Raw genomic sequence first — 16,887 nt, forward strand, 5'->3', positions numbered from 1 at the left:
GTTTTTACCTTGAAGTTGAGCCGGGAGGCATTTTATACTTTTGTTATATATTCTGTATTCATAATTTGTATTTACCTGGTTGTCCTGGATAACCCGGTTGTCCTTGCTGTCCTGGGCCACCTGGCTGTCCTGGTTGTCCTGGGTAGCCTGGCTGTCCTGGTTGACCTGGGTATCCTGGCTGTCCTGGTTTACCAGGTTGGCCACCTTGTCCTGGCTGTCCGGGTTGTCCTGGTTGTCCTGGGTATCCTGGCTGTCCTGGTTGTCCTGGGTATCCTGGCTGTCCTGGTTTACCAGGTTGGCCACCTTGTCCTGGCTGTCCGGGTTGTCCTGGTTGTCCTGGGTATCCTGGCTGTCCTGGTTGTCCTGGGTATCCTGGCTGACCTGGTTGTCCTGGGTATCCTGGCTGTCCTGGTTTACCAGGTTGGCCACCTTGTCCTGGCTGTCCGGGTTGTCCTGGTTGTCCTGGGTATCCTGGCTGTCCTGGTTGGCCTGGGTATCCTGGCTGTCCTGGTTTACCAGGTTGGCCACCTTGTCCTGGCTGTCCGGGTTGTCCTGGTTGTCCTGGGTATCCTGGCTGTCCTGGTTGGCCTGGGTATCCTGGCTGTCCTGGTTTACCAGGTTGGCCACCTTGTCCTGGCTGTCCGGGTTGTCCTGGTTGTCCTGGGTATCCTGGCTGTCCTGGTTGGCCTGGGTATCCTGGCTGTCCTGGTTTACCAGGTTGGCCACCTTGTCCTGGCTGTCCGGGTTGTCCTGGTTGTCCTGGGTATCCTGGCTGACCTGGTTGTCCTGGGTATCCTGGCTGTCCTGGTTTACCAGGTTGGCCACCTTGTCCTGGCTGTCCTGGTTGTCCTGGGTATCCTGGCTGTCCTGGGCCACCTGGCTGTCCAGGTTGACCAGGTTGTCCTCCTTGTCCTTTTAAAGTTAATAAAACGTAATTAATAGAAGTTTTCTGGATAGTGTCAGTTAAAGTTAAATTAATTTACAATATTAATAAGTCAATAAAATGTTAAATTACTTTCTTGCAGGTGCACCTTTACCATGAAGTTGAGCCGAGAGGGATTTTATACTTTTGCAATATACTTTGGATTCATAATTTGTATTTACCTGGTTGTCCTGGTTGTCCTGGGTAGCCAGGCTGTCCTGGTTGGCCTGGGTATCCTGGCTGTCCTGGTTTACCAGGTTGACCACCTTGTCCTGGCTGTCCTGGTTGTCCTGGTTGGCCTGGTTGTCCTGGGTATCCTGGCTGTCCTGGTTGGCCTGGGTATCCTGGCTGTCCTGGTTTACCAGGTTGGCCACCTTGTCCTGGCTGTCCGGGTTGTCCTGGTTGCCCTGGTTGTCCTGGTTGTCCTGGGTAGCCAGGCTGTCCTGGTTTGCCTGGGTATCCCGGCTGTCCTGGTTGACTAGGTTGGCCACCTGTTAGTCATTTAATTTAAGTTATAGCGTACGGCAACATAGCATGTTTGTAACTTGTAAATGTCGTTATTCTACTGCATTACTGTATTATTTGTTTGTCTATAGTAATATTAAAACATAAGAAATAACATTTGTTTGTAGTGTGTATGTAGGAGGTAAATTTCGCAAAGTAATGAACAAATTTTAAATGTAGTTTCACTGATAGGAAGCTACAATATTCGTGATTGCTTGTCTATAAATTATAAAGATATCATGGATACTAGGCGAAGTATCTCAATTTTTGACTAAAATAGTTTCTAAACTCATTGAAATAAGATTCAAAATAACTGGTGTGTCATGGCAAAGGATTTTAATACTATAATTAGTGCGTGCGACGCCGTCAGTGAGAGCCGGCCCTAAGTAACCACTGATGACTAAAGACCTTATTCTGCAGGGAGAAGGTTTCAGCATTAATCACCATTTTTGCTAAATTCGGGTTTGCATTTGTTTAGCATATTTTTATTATGATATTGCCCATATACAAATGAACTGGCGTGTACCGCTAAACGGGAGCAGCGTCTCAGTGATTTAAGGCGGCATGTCTCTGCAACAAAGGATAGGAAGGATAGGGAGGCTAGCGCTGAGCGCTCACAAATTTGAGAAACCTAGCGCTGAACTAGCGCAGCGCAACGTCTCAGTGATTTAAGGCACCATGACTCAGCAACAAGGGATAGGGAGCTAGAGAACCGGATTTGACAGTTCAGTTAAATAAATGTCTTACTTGATTGTCCTGGATAAGTTGTTGTGTCGGTGGGACCACCGGGTCCTCCAGGTCCACCGGGACCACCTGGACCTCCGGGACCACCTAAAATAAAAATAACATCAATGTCTTTATTAAAATGTAATGCTATGTCTATATTGAAACATGAGACACATTTTATGCAAATAAATACTGAATTTGAAAATAAATCAGTGACCATTCGTTTAAAACATTCTTTATAAGTGTAGGAAACATCTAACTATTAAAGTCTACGACGGATTAACGAATTCTTTGGTGGAATAAATCAATTTACCGGGTGTTCCTGGTGATCCTGGGCTTCCTGGTGAACCGGGGCTGCCGGGTTGTCCTGGGTAGTATCCGCCGTTCGAAGGGCCATTGGGTCCGTTTGGCCCTCCCGGGCCACCTGGTCCACCTGGCCCACCTGGTCCTCCTGGACCTCCTGGAGTGCCTGGTGATCCTGGGCTGCCTGGAGTGCCAGGGCTGCCGGGTTGTCCTGGGTAGTATCCGCCGCTTGAAGGGCCATTGGGTCCATTAGGCCCTCCGGGACCTCCAGGTCCACCTGGCCCGCCCGGACCTCCTGGTCCTCCAGGAGTGCCTGGTGATCCTGGGCTTCCTGGAGTGCCAGGGCTGCCGGGTTGTCCTGGATAGTAGCCACCGCTTGAAGGGCCATTGGGTCCATTAGGCCCTCCCGGGCCTCCTGGTCCACCTGGCCCATCTGGTCCGCCTGGACCTCCTGGAGTGCCTGGTGATCCTGGGCTGCCTGGAGTGCCAGGGCTGCCGGGTTGTCCTGGGTAGTAGCCACCGCTTGAAGGGCCATTGGGTCCATTAGGCCCTCCGGGACCTCCTGGGCCACCTGGTCCGCCCGGACCTCCTGGTCCTCCTGGAGTGCCTGGTGATCCTGGGCTGCCTGGAGTGCCAGGGCTGCCGGGTTGTCCTGGGTAGTAGCCGCCGCTTGAAGGGCCATTGGGTCCATTAGGTCCACCAGGTCCTCCTGGACCTCCTGGTCCACCTGGTCCACCTGGTCCTCCTGGAGTGCCTGGTGATCCTGGGCTTCCTGGAGTGCCAGGGCTGCCGGGTTGTCCTGGGTAGTATCCGCCGCTTGAAGGGCCATTGGGTCCGTTTGGTCCTCCTGGTCCTCCAGGACCTCCTGGTCCACCTGGACCTCCTGGTCCTCCTGGAGTACCTGGTGATCCTGGACTGCCTGGAGTGCCAGGTCTGCCGGGTTGTCCTGGGTAGTAGCCGCCGTTTGATGGGCCATTGGGTCCATTAGGTCCTCCGGGGCCTCCAGGACCGCCGGGCCCTCCGGGACCTCCTGTAAACAAAATTGAACTAGTTATTTATTGAAATTTAATGCATGCGTAAGTTAAAACAGTAAAGAATTATATTTTACTAGCTGACCTGGCAAACTTCGTGCCGTCTCAAACAGCTTTTTCTCACCTTTTAAACCTTACCTGGACTAACACAAATAATTCGAAACCAAAATTTGCCAAATCGGTCCAGCCGTTCTTGAGTTTTGGCGAGATTGACTAACAGCAATTGATTTTTATTAGTATAGATATTTAAAAACTGCTAAATAGTTTTAAACCTTAATTATATGTATAGGAAATATCTTACCAGCTAGGTACGTTTTTGGAGATCTGATTGGCGACAACGAGAACTCGTTCCATCATGAAGAAATATTATGATAAATAACTATTTACCTGGGCCGCCAGGGCCGCCGGGGCTGCCTGGTGTGCCTGGTGTGCCTGGTGTTCCTGGAGTGCCCGGGTAGTAGGTACCATCGGGACCATAAGTACCATCAGGACCTAATGGTCCTCCTAAAGCGACACATAGGTTAGTTAAAAATTAGTGGTTATTTAAGCATTTGGATTTAGGAACTCTTAATGTTACGAGTATGTACGAAAAAAGTTAGTTACATTACGATCGAGTATGGCACGTAAAGCGTTGATTGATCATGTAGCAGCATCAAATTAATCAAAGATAAGTTTGATATTTCTTTAAGTTAGGACTTATGTATCTTATGTATGCATACCTATACATGGTATGTTTTTGCATAAATGAATTTAAATGTTTAATAATTTGTGGTCAGCCACGAAACCACAAACACAAAAAGACACTCCTGTATCAGTACAGGGGTGTCTAAATCAATAAATATTTCTGTTATATTTCACGTTCAACTAACTTAAAAAAGTTAAAATATATTTAACTCAATTATTAAAATCGAAGAACATGATAACTGGCAGTATCGTCGTAACGGAGCGGCTACTATTTTGATTAATTAATTGGTTCATACTACGGAACTTTCATGCTGTACGACAAAATATTAATTTGTAGATTCCTTACCTGGTCCACTACCTTGTCCTGGATAATAGCCGTCTGTGCCTGTAAGAGTTAGCACACATAGACAGGTTAGTCACAAAGCAAGCTGCGTTTCGTTAAAATTGCTAATAAGTTATATCAGGCGCTTGATTCCAGTCAAATTTTAAAATGTATGTATTTGCTTTAATCGTGATGTTCTAAAATAGTTATTAATATCAATTGATCTGTTAAATATTAGTTGTGGTTATCTCACCTGGTGCAGTTGGTTGTCCTGGGTAATATCCACCTGAGCCTGCAAGTGGTTAGACACACGTAGTCGTTAGTAGGTGCACATGATGTCGATTGTGAACATGATTTTTTTTCTGTTAGGCAGCATGGCAAAATGTATTATTGCATAACACGCAAAAAGCAAGTCATTCATTAAACGAAACACGATTTAGTTATCATTTAAAGTATCATGAACTACAGCAGCAAAGCAGTTATGTTTTATTTCTCATGTTTCGTTCAAAGAAATAACTAGTGGATCATTTCATTTAAATTTTGATCACAGTTATTACATTAGCAATTTGAAACTACGATAAACTTTAGTGTTAGAAATGTTAGTCATAACTTACCGCCGGGATAGTATCCTGGGTAACCAGGTGTGCCTGCTGTGCCTGGATATCCAGGTGTGCCTGGTGTGCCTGGGGTTCCTTCTGTGCCTGGGTAACCAGGTGTGCCTGGTGTTCCTGGGGTTCCTTCTGTGCCTGGGTAACCAGGTGTGCCTGGGGTACCAGCTGTGCCTGGGTAACCAGCTGTGCCTGGGTAACCAGGTGTACCTGGAGTGCCAGGAGTTCCTTCTGTGCCTGGGTAACCAGGTGTACCTGGGGTACCTGCCGTACCTGGGTAACCAGGTGTTCCTGGGGTGCCTTCTGTACCTGGATATCCAGGTGTACCTGGTGTGCCTGGGGTACCAGCTGTGCCTGGGTAACCAGGTGTACCTGGGGTTCCTTCTGTGCCTGGGTATCCAGGTGTACCTGGGGTACCAGCTGTGCCAGGGTAACCTGAGGTCCCAGGAGTACCTGGGCCGCCGGGGGTACCGGGACTACCGGGTGTACCTGGGGTTCCTGGAGATCCAGCGGTGCCTGGGGTTCCACTAGAGCCGGGGTAGTAGCCGCCTGATGGACCACCGGGGCCGCCGGGACCACCTGGACCTCCTATAGTTAGGACCATACAATCAGTCTATTACACTTACAAAACGCTCAACTGGTGACTCAGCTTTGATAGCGCAGCACTAACGAAATCTGAATTAAAAAGGGTAGCTGAAATATTGTGGTTACCTGGTCCACCTGGTGTGCCGGGAGAACCGGGAGAGCCTGGGGTTCCTGGGGTGCCTGGAGTACCTGGAGTACCGGGCCTGCCGGGAGTTCCTGGCTTGCCTGGTTGACCTTGCCCTAGAAAACAAATAGCACAATTTCTATTTAACACGTCAACATTAAATCGAGGGTAATAAAAACGTTGCAACAGTTTTGAACGCGCCTGTTTCCGAACTGTTTACAAAAGTTATAATGCGAGAAATTTAAATTACTTACATGATCCAGGGCCGTAAGGTCCATTGGGTCCTGTTAATATTAAAAATAAAAACATTAATTGTCACATTTAGGAAATTAATCAACGTACAAAATCATTGATAGACTTAATCCTTTAATTTATACCTTGTCCAGATTGTACAGGTTTGACATTCGTGGTCTCGCTACTGCTGTCTATGGGACGAGGTGGTTTGGGCGTAGGTTTCGGTAAAGGCTTGGCTGGAACTCCACCGGGAGTACGACCGCATCCCTTGGGGAAGAAGAGTTTCTCCCAGGGGATGATTTGTCCGGGCCGAGTGTTTAACGCCTGTCCAGTGCTGGAATTGAAATAAATAACTTTGTAACCCATTTGTCTCAGTTAAACTTTACTAAGTATAAGTAGAGGATAAGTAGTTTAATAGTACTGGTTTATTTGTGACCTCACTATTAAAGCACTCTTTAATAAGTGGAAAAGACAATAAGTAAAGTTGTACAAAACATTGTTAACAGTGGTTTGTATGCTGAATAAACTTACGATTCATCGTATTCATATTTCTCGTCAGGGAATACTTCGACTGGTTTCTCTGGTTCCACTACTCTGTATCCGTGGCTGTCAGCAACGTAGTGAGTAGCACGAAGGAAGTTATCTGGGTCCAAGTAACCATAGCAACCATAGGTGACGCCATCCGGACCGCGGTTCTCATGATGGAACTGCCCATTTGGACCGACGTCATAACCGAAGCCGTATGCACCTGGAACAAGTATCAAAACCCGTTTAGACAAAATGATATAACATGATAAAATTAGCCACAGCCATTATGCTGGCTCTAAAACCTGTCCTTCTAAACTGAGCAAGAAACATTCCAACGTGTTTTATTTCGCGGATTCTGTTAAAATATTGAGACCATTATTTTTTGTTGCTTTTTTACTAGATAGCAGATGTAGGGAGGTGACAAATTTAGAACATTTGTCTCAACAGGCGGCACCACTATGATAAACGACAAAGTTTATTACTGAAAAAGGAAAACTAGCCTGTTGTTGAATTGGGCAAGATAAGGCTGTTGTTAGAAATATTCTTTGTATACGTTGTAAAATCTGTTAAAAATATTTTGTTTCTAAAATAATTTCTTTCTGTTCTTTTGGTTAAGGTTCAATTTAAGGTCAATTTCGGAAGCTAATTTAATACACCATCATTATTTTCATGCATAAGTGCAAAAGTTAAATTCAATAATTATTACCAAAATATCGACATCCAGTCAAAATCTACAACTAATTTTTATACTTATATTAGATATATCACATCAAAAATATTTTAGTTCTGGTTTTACAGGTTTTAGGATACAAGTATGTAACTATATAGAAAAATATACCCGCCATCACATATTGGTGAGCTACTAACAATCTCAACTATACTTGGACATGTTCTAAGACGTGTAACATTTTTAAATGCAACCTTTTTTTTTCAATAAAGTCCTATGTATTTGAAAAAGCACGACTTCAGGCCTCCATCAAGGAACTAAAGCATCATCTCTTGACCTACTCTAAAATAACATGACTCTCCTACGTATTCAAGTATTTAATTAATAAAACGTGCTTGAAAATACACATGAAAGTTTCAAGCGTGTCTCACGAGAAATGATTACAAAAGCAGCTGTTGCTTCAGTACACGGTAATGTGACTAATGAGTGTAATTTGTAATTATGTTTACTTCGTCGTGATAATGTTATAATCCGGAACCGTCTTTTTTAAACCGGAACTGTTTGTAAATAAAGCAAGGATCGTTTAATATCTGTAGTTAGTGTTACTTGATATTAAGAAGTCTAATTTTTAAATTCAAATAATACACTTTTATCCTACACTGTTTTCATAATTTCATAGGCCATCTTTCTTTTATTTTAGTTTCATCTTAAAGCATCTCTTTACTAATCCCAGTCTTTTATCGTTTTGCATTCTAACCAGTCTCAACCTCTCATTTTCGGTTGTCGCTGTCTGGTATATTATTAACAATTTCTTCCAGTGTTTTTATCGAACCATCAGTCATGATGAGAGACCACCCATTAATATAAAGGCACCTCTATTTTGGCTTGAATGCCGACCATCATTGATAATCATATGGTGGTAGACGTTAAATGAAATTTGAAACTAATAGGTAGGTTTCCAAACAAAAATATGATATACTATCAAAAGAAATTGTGCAGTTAAAGTGTTGAGAAACAGGTTCGAAACGTAATTTCATTTTAAGCACAAATTATTTAACATGTAGTCTGAAAATATTTAAGCATGGTATTATTAAGGAACAGATATTCTTAGCGGATTAGTGAGTTATAAGTAGTATTAACGTTTTTTGTTTTTGGTTTTTCGACAGTTACTTTATTCCATAAGCAGTAAGGGTCATTTTCGTTAATGCCTTGCAGTTGTACCGAAGTTGTGTGGGAATTCATGTTCATTTGAAGCCATCTCATTAAAATTCACAATACGAATCCTGACCACAATTAAGTCCTGAGTGAGCTGACCACCTGGGACAATCCATTAAATTAAAATGTGTAGGTGGTATCTAACATGTCGTACCTTTACGGAGGAATTTGTTTGGGGCCCTCAATGATAAGGCAACCAATTCATTCATGTTATTTCTTATCGTCGTAAATCAACTCGTCCTAAAATATGTAATAATGTAATATAAGACCTAACTTATTAGGCATTGTAATTTGTAATGTGATTATCACTTTTTGTTAATGAATTTACGTATTGATTATAAAATTATAAAAGTTTTTTTTTATATAGTTTTGTATAGGGATTGTTTCAGTATACTCGTTTTATATTATAGTAGTATCTAGATAACCTGTTCGTTCTGAAAAAACTAATTCAAAAAGAAACTTTTTAGACCCAGAAGTCTGTTTATTTTTAGATCATTGTCATAACACGTTGTAAATTTCAAAGTTACTTGTGAGAATACGCACTTTAGCAACTATTAGCAACGTAGCAACTAAATATGTACTTAAGACCTAACATGTTTTTCTTATTTTTAGCGCCCTAATTCTAAAAAGGTGCCGCATTTTTTGTATCTTGAAATGCAATCCTCGTCAACATTTCTAAAGCTTCTTATTTTCTTAATTTTAATTAAAATTCTTTCAAACAAAATGCGAGAAGAGATCCATCATTCCCTTTCAAAGTGGGATATATGACGGTATAGCTATTTTTAGATTGATTAGAACATTTGTGGCGGATGATCGATAGAGAGATGAAAGTTGACATCAATGTTGAGCGCCCCACATGAATGGAAAGATTGCTGATCTTTACCTACAATGACATAATACCAAAACATGACCATCCACTAGATGTCCGTGAGGTACTGGTGCCATAAAATAATACCGGTTTTGAAATATGATTCGGCAAAATTGTTACATGGATGCGTCAATCGGAAAAGGGCTAAAACAATAAGTGAATTTGTCTAATATAATTGCAGCTTTTTATTTTCGAAATGATATTTAACGTGTAAAGACCTTGTCATGTAATTGGGACTAGCAATGTTTATTGCAATAAAGGATATCTGGAGCATCCGAAAAAGTTTACTCGATAATTTATTCGATATTGTTTTTAATTTAGTAGCTATTTATTTTTTATTTATACATTTTATTGTAGATACACCATAAAACAAGAAGAACAATTTTGAAAGGCAATATGTGTACAATGGGCGGTCTTATTACAGAATGCTATTTCTTACAGACAACCTGTTTTACGTAAAAAATATAAAACTGAAGATCTGTTATTCGGTCTGATCTGTCAGGTGTGAATTTTGAGTTGCCTTTAGTGACTGACAACTCTATCGCTATTCACCGATCTTAGTTTTTGTATTATGTTTACGGTATGAGGTCAGTGTGTGTTGTATTAATTTACTACAACACGTGGTAGGGTCGTGCTTTAGAAATGAGTAGCGCCACAAATATTCACATAATGTTACAAAAAATATATCGAACCAAGTATTCGGTCTTGTAACTAACTAAATTTTCTAGTAGTGGAATGTCGAAATAGAGATTGGGTTGGATTCTAGGTTTGGTTAAAGTTATTGGATTTTTCAGTCTTTAAATTTATCATTGTAGGTGAGTCGCTCTCTGATATTATATTAGTCACGTTACAAAGTGGTTCTCACATAATTATAATAGTTGCATCTTTGCATACTCTGCATATCTGCAGAAAAAATGATTATGTTTTTTTTTGTATGGAATAAGCCGATAAATGAGCTGATGGATCACCTGATGTAAGCAATCGTTGCCGCTTATGGACGCTTGAAACACCAGAAGCGTTACAAGTGCGTAGCCGGCCTTTTGAGGGTTAGGAATTTAAGGGTTGTTGGGGATTCGAGGATTGGGAAGGGGGTTAATTACTATAATATATGTAATCATTAGAAATCTTTAAATAAAACTTACTTGTGTCGTAATTGGTTTCATAATACTGTTTCTTTTCATCGTCCTCTATGTCCACGACCACTTCGTTATCTGGTTGTCCCTGGTACGAGTCATATTGGCGAGCTTCTCGCGCTTCGGATAATGCTTTGAATTCATCTTTTGGCTTTGTCTTTGGCGTATCCTCGCTGGCATGTATTATAGCCAGCGCGGCCTGTGAACAAAAGAAAATAAACCATAAGTTAAATATAATTAAAGTCCAATTTTATTCTTATGTAGAAATTAACTTTTAACCTTTAAATTGGCAGTTTAAAAAGCAAAGATGTGTCCTTAGCAACGAACTAAGAATTCATCCTTAAATAGTTTTTTAGAATTTGTATAAGTTTTAGCTATCTTTTGTAAATATAGACGAAATATAATTAAATAATTCCATTCTATTATTATAAATAAGAATCAGTTAAGGAATGCCTAATCTAATGGTTATAAAAGTATATCTTTTTTAATTACTTTTCAGATTGTTTGCATCAGAAAAGCTGTCAAATTGAATTTGTGTACTGAATAAGATTGAATAAACTCCGCTGTATTTAATTATCTTGCGTTAAACAGATTTATGAGTAAACATACGAGGGTTAAAATATACCTGTGTCAAATAAAAGACGACCTTATGGAGTTTATTAAAGTACCAGTAACTGTACAATTAAATGAGTATAATAGATATTTGTAATAAGGTACTAAATTGTATAATGCGTGTAGGTTCAACTCTGTCTATTTTAGCAACTAATTGGCTAAATTAGGGTAATGATGTTCGACCAATTAGCTAGCTTAGTGCTAATTTGAACTACTGAAATATAATATTTAGTGCTTTAATGAAAGTTTATTCTTGAAATTCATGACTTTCATTAGCTCGTCAGAAGTCAATTAATATTCATTTTAAAATAATTAGGAAAATGACTAGCTTAAAAATATAAGTACGAATTATTAAATAAGGGCACAGACACGAAAGCATGCTGAGATTTTAGTTAGTTGAAACAATAACTAGTAGTAATTTTAATTTCCATTAAGATACATTTTTACTTCCCATAATGTGCAAGTATTTGCATAACATACAGAATTGTTTGTGCCCTAGTGTGTGAGATAATTTCATAAGTAGCGTATTTAACAGAAGAAAATTGGTAGGCTTAAATGACATGTCAAAGGATAACGATAATCTGGGTGATATTTGTCTTAAAGTATGTCTACTAACCGCGAGGTTAAAGTGAGGCTTACACAATAAAACTATTGGGTGAGGCACAGTGTGCAATCACTAACAAATATTACTCTCTGCAGACATTACTATGTCATCTCTACGCCTTCTAGCCTATTTATAAACATTACGCAATTTAAAAAAATAATGCTCATTGTTCAGCTTTCAAAAATATATTGATTTCTCAACTTTTCATCTGTACTGTATACATAATAAATATTCACATCAACACTGTTGTCCTTAAAATTTTAGGTCATGTAATCAAGGATACATAAATAAAGGCTTTTTAACACTTTAATGTACTTTAAGGTGTGAAAAACGATTGGAAAGATATCTCCCTATATCAAAAAACATGATTGTTTGCTCCTTGATTTAACATGAGCCGCGAGGTAAGATGCGTTGCAAAACTGTCAAGGAGCCACTCAACGCGTACCTACGTCGTAAATACCAAATGTTCAACAAGTTTTATTGATAATAGGTACACATGATGCTAAATTGAGCATTACTTGATGCGTTTAGCTCATTGTACATACCTATTGTATAAATCTAACCGTTTAAGTAAAGGTTACTCATTCAGATTCCAATTGCAGTCGTTATGGTCATCGTTTTATGAATATCTTTTATTGATCGGGTTACGAAACACATTCGGCATTGCATGTTTTACCTATTGCATACATATTTGCAGTATAGTGCATATTCACATTAATTACGCGTAGGGAATATTAAAAGCGACAATAAGGAAGCAAATATTGAAGCAAGGACGAATGCAGATGATGTACCTATTATTATGATTCATTGACTCAACTTCGACTACCCAGGCGAATAGTTAATGGTTTTGTTTTTGTGTCAATTCTATTTTGGTAAAAAAATCTGATCAAAGATTACGATCAAGTCGGTCAAAGTAAAAGAAATATTCAGTTAACGTTTGGCTTTTGTATTAATTTCGTCGCATTGTGACGCTGAACACGTTTGGTACCAACTTTTGCAGTGTCCGTCAATGTCCGTGACCGTAACCCCCAAAACTGTCGCCTTACGGTTCAATCTCACGTACAACCGAGACAAGCATCAGAAATAAATAGTTTTTTGATCTGGGACATAAACGTGTAAGCATTTAAAAAAAGGATTCGCAAGCCACGTCGAATTTTTAAACAGAAATATCGCTAAACAATGGATTTGACACAGAAACCTAAAGTTACATTTTGATCCTTTAAATGGCCGGCGCACTGTGTACAGTGAAGCGATTCAATTTACGAGTTGATAGTCATTTGTCAAGTTACTGAACTTTATACAGTTTATCATTATTAGAATTAGATGTTTGAGGAAGTTTAAGTGGAACTCTTTGGATTAGTCAATGTAACGGTTTGTTACTTGTGTTCAACTGCCTCAAGTGCCGCCCACCGTGGGATAAATGTTGTTTTCATTAACTTAAACAACTTTGAGATTAATTTACTTTCGCCGTGGATTATCCAGAAACGATTAAATCTTTTAGATTTTGACACTTCGTAGGGTAGATCTAGTGTATAATGTAGTTTTCTGAATTGCCATTCTAACATTACGCGTGAGCTTTACTGGATGTGACTTCATCTGTACCTTGGCTCACATGTTTTACTGCCTGTTCGTGTAATTTACCCACTACCACACATAAGTACGCACGTAAAACATTTCATATGTATGCAAGTAAGAAATGTTTCACTGTAAACACGCCGCATTATCCCAACATCTTTATGGCTTAGCGGTAACTCAGGTTTTATTTCCAAGCGGATCTTCGCGACACGCGTGTCCTTGCTCATTGCCGTTAAATATTTATATAATTGCAACTTTAAGCCCCATAATAAAAATACATATTACGATTTTCTACTTAAACGTGACATTTAGTACTATACGTCATTATTCTAAGCGTCATTAAGCGTCTAAGGTACGCCTTGAGCATTGTGCAAGTCGAATAGCTCATTACTGTACCTACTTTAGCATTGCTAAGGTTACATTGTTAGGCACTTGGCAATATCGCATGGTCATATTTAGAAATGTTATGCACGGTACATTATTGTTAAGAGAATATGCCGTGGTATATTATAAAATGTTTAGTAAAGAATATGATATGTTCATTAAATCGGACGTTTGTTATTATTTCTTCAAGAAACTAATGTTCCTGGCTGGAGAATGAGATTTTAAAATAAACTTCGTTGTTAACAATACCGCCTCCAACCACCAAATAATCGCAGCAGAATTTATTAGTTACTTTTGTATTTTGTTCGAAACGTGCAAATGTTAGCGATGTAATTTTTGGTGAGTTTTTATTGTTTTATGTCGGCAATTCCACCATACTCCAGGGTCCCTTGGTGACTGTCATGGATTTCCATACTTTATTGCGAAATACGGCTCTCGATCCCCGAAATAATTGGTTTTTGAAAAATCTTGTGGAGGTTATGGAACACAATACATTACCGTTTTAAGGATTCTTTTACATATTATTATAACACTAGCTTCCGCCCGCGACTCCGTCCGCGCGGATGTCGGTCTTCGCGTGGAAATTTTATTTCTCCACTTTGAGTAACTCTGACCATGACATCTTATAAATATCTATTAAACCCAAATACGGCGAGGCCCATAATAATTAAGGAGATTCCCTCTATTGAGCTACTGCTGTTGAGCACGCGTTCTGTAGGATAAAACTGAAAAATAAGGTTTTTTTTTACGTATTTTTCCATGATAAAAATCCTATTTTATGCCCAGGATAATAAACCCTATAATTATACCAAGTTCCATCGAAATCGAACCGTTACTTTTCACGTGATGCCTGAACATACAGACAGACAAAAATATTTTTAATCACATATTTGGGTTTGGTATCGATCCAGTAACTCCCCCTGCTATTTATTCTTTCAATATTTTCAATGTACAGAATTGACCCTTCTACAGATTTATTATAATATAGCTTTTGCCCGCGACTTCGTTCGCGTGGAATAGTGACTTCCGGCTAATTTTTGGTTTTAACCACATAGTTCCCGATCTCGCGGGATCTCTTCAAAAATGAGATGTGGAAGATATTCCAGGGAACTCTTCAAAAATCAACATAATGAGCTCTGCGTTTCAATTTAATAGATGTATACTCACTTAGGGCATTGAAAAAATAGTTTAAAAACGGACTTAAACTAACTTAAAACTAAAGAAAGCTACGAATTACGAATTTATAACAATTAAAAAAGAAACTATATTACAACCTATCCTCTATGCTATAATAACCATTAAAAGAAACGACTTAAATCTAATCTAATTAAAAAAAAATTAGACTTACAATTTTATTAAAAAAACTAACTACAGTAACTACTAATAATCGATATCAAACTAAACCTACGTTAAATAGTTTAACCAAAAAAACCAGGAAAACCCAACAAATAAACTTATTAATTGACAAATACAACGAAACCAATTTAGAATATACGAAACAGCAGGACCACTACAGACAAATAATCATACGACTGATAATACACTTTTTCTACGATAGTACCGAAGCGCTCGGCCGATACCCAACCAAATGAATGTAACGAAACCATAGCGCGATCTATTTCGATCCCAACGCCATCTATCGAGGATAAAGACAACTTGGATTATTTATTTATACTCCGTTCGGGCATTTTCTTTGTACTAAAAGTTTAATTATATTGATATTATTTTTTTCATACCTTTTTACTATTTATTTACTTTTTTTTCGATGAATTAAAACAATAACATGAACCGAAGTCGTGTAACGATCGACATAGAATTATCTATACTCCGTTAGAGCATTTTCTTTGTACTAAATGTTTTATTATATTGATATTATTTTTTTCATACCTTTTTACTATTTATTTACTTTTTTCGATAAATTAAAACAATAACATGAACCGAAGTCGTGTAACGATCGACATAGAATTATTTATAAATAATTTATTTCTTATTTTTATTTTTTGATTTTTGAAATAAAAATATATCTATGTCCTTTCTAAGGTTCTAAACTATATCTGTACCAAATTTCAACCAAATCCGTCAAATAGTTGCGGAGATTAATGGTATAAGCATAGAATGTTCGACGTGATTCTTTAATTTGACATAACTTTTTTATTTATGAACCGATTGACATGAAACAAACACTAAATGTAAATTTAAGCATCTCACAATATATTCGTGAAAACCGCATCCAACTCGGATCAGCCGTTTCTGAGATTAGCGCGCACAGACGAACAGACAAACAGACAAACAGACAAACAGACAAACAGACAAAAAAAAGTTAATTACATTTTTGGGTTCGACATCGACATAACAATAACCCCTGCTATTTTTTTTATTTTTATTTTCAATGTACAGACAGCACTTTTCTACGATTTTATTATATGTATAGATATCTTACCTTTTGTATTAATAAACTGGTTTATGATAAAACATTATTTAATATAACATTGAATTAAAATGAGTGCTATAAATCAATGAATAGTTTTCGTAATTCGTAATGATTTTTTTAATGTTATAGTGGGAGTGTTTAAGGCTAGAGTTCAAATGTCAACACTTGAGAGTATCGTTTTCTATGTAATTTTATGCAAGGACATTGCAATGCCATATCAGGAAGGAATATCATCATATAGGGTTATTTCATTCTTTAGATGATGTCACTTTTCTCGTAAAGGTAAGCGTCCACAGGCCCGCATCATACGCATCGCATGTAGGATTGCTGATGATGCGGTCCGTACGATGCGGAGCAGTGGTCGCAGTTGTATGAGTTTCTATATAAGACAAACTAAATTCCGTTGCTTTATTGCAATAAGCCGCTAAAACCATCGTTATTTTATGGACACATGTAGTTTTATACATGTAGCTAACTACCACACTCAGAGACATTTAATGATTACTTAAAATATTCCTTAGTAGCGATTTTGTATCGAAAACAGTTACTAAGGACTGGGTTAAGTAACCATTAAATGACTTTGAGTACGGCGGTTAGTCTTTTAATATTTTGCTTTTATTATTATTAGCTTCTAGTATTTTTATTTGAACTCGGAAATGAAGATCACTCTCTGCTTTGCAAGTGCATTGCAGTAACTATGTCAATTATTCCTAAGATGGAGTCAATAAGATTTCCAAATTGGTTAAGAAATTCGTATCATTATTCTACTACGAAACTTTTGACAGTTTCATAATAGAATAAATTCTATATTTACGTCGAAATATGAT

The 16,887-nt window shown here is 38.7% G+C and overlaps 1 protein-coding gene across 50 annotated transcripts in view; it reads right to left on the reverse strand.

Annotated features, from left to right (window-relative positions):
- Positions 1–16,887, reverse strand: part of LOC118262110 (collagen alpha-2(IV) chain) — a 35,474-nt gene that overhangs the window by 8,696 nt on the left and 9,891 nt on the right. For 47 of the 50 annotated variants that reach the window (XM_050701251.1, XM_050701247.1, XM_050701250.1 and 44 more), the window contains exons 2-16: positions 10,464–10,653; positions 6,575–6,791; positions 6,187–6,377; positions 6,064–6,093; positions 5,812–5,925; positions 5,107–5,688; positions 4,746–4,784; positions 4,517–4,555; positions 3,874–3,990; positions 2,904–3,485; positions 2,466–2,756; positions 2,174–2,257; positions 1,105–1,413; positions 382–912; positions 76–345 (exon numbers count right to left, since the gene is read on the reverse strand). In XM_050701251.1, coding sequence (XP_050557208.1) covers positions 76–345; positions 382–912; positions 1,105–1,413; positions 2,174–2,257; positions 2,466–2,756; positions 2,904–3,485; positions 3,874–3,990; positions 4,517–4,555; positions 4,746–4,784; positions 5,107–5,688; positions 5,812–5,925; positions 6,064–6,093; positions 6,187–6,377; positions 6,575–6,791; positions 10,464–10,653 — 3,586 coding nt within the window. Of the gene's footprint in view, positions 1–75; positions 346–381; positions 913–1,104; positions 1,414–2,173; positions 2,258–2,465; positions 2,757–2,903; positions 3,486–3,873; positions 3,991–4,516; positions 4,556–4,745; positions 4,785–5,106; positions 5,689–5,811; positions 5,926–6,063; positions 6,094–6,186; positions 6,378–6,574; positions 6,792–10,463; positions 10,654–16,887 lie in introns of those variants that run through there. The other 3 variants (XM_050701254.1, XM_050701252.1, XM_050701253.1) reach the window with 1 other exon arrangement.

This window comes from Spodoptera frugiperda, chromosome 20 (assembly GCF_023101765.2).
Source record: "Spodoptera frugiperda isolate SF20-4 chromosome 20, AGI-APGP_CSIRO_Sfru_2.0, whole genome shotgun sequence".
NCBI classification, from domain to species: Eukaryota; Metazoa; Arthropoda; class Insecta; order Lepidoptera; family Noctuidae; genus Spodoptera; species Spodoptera frugiperda.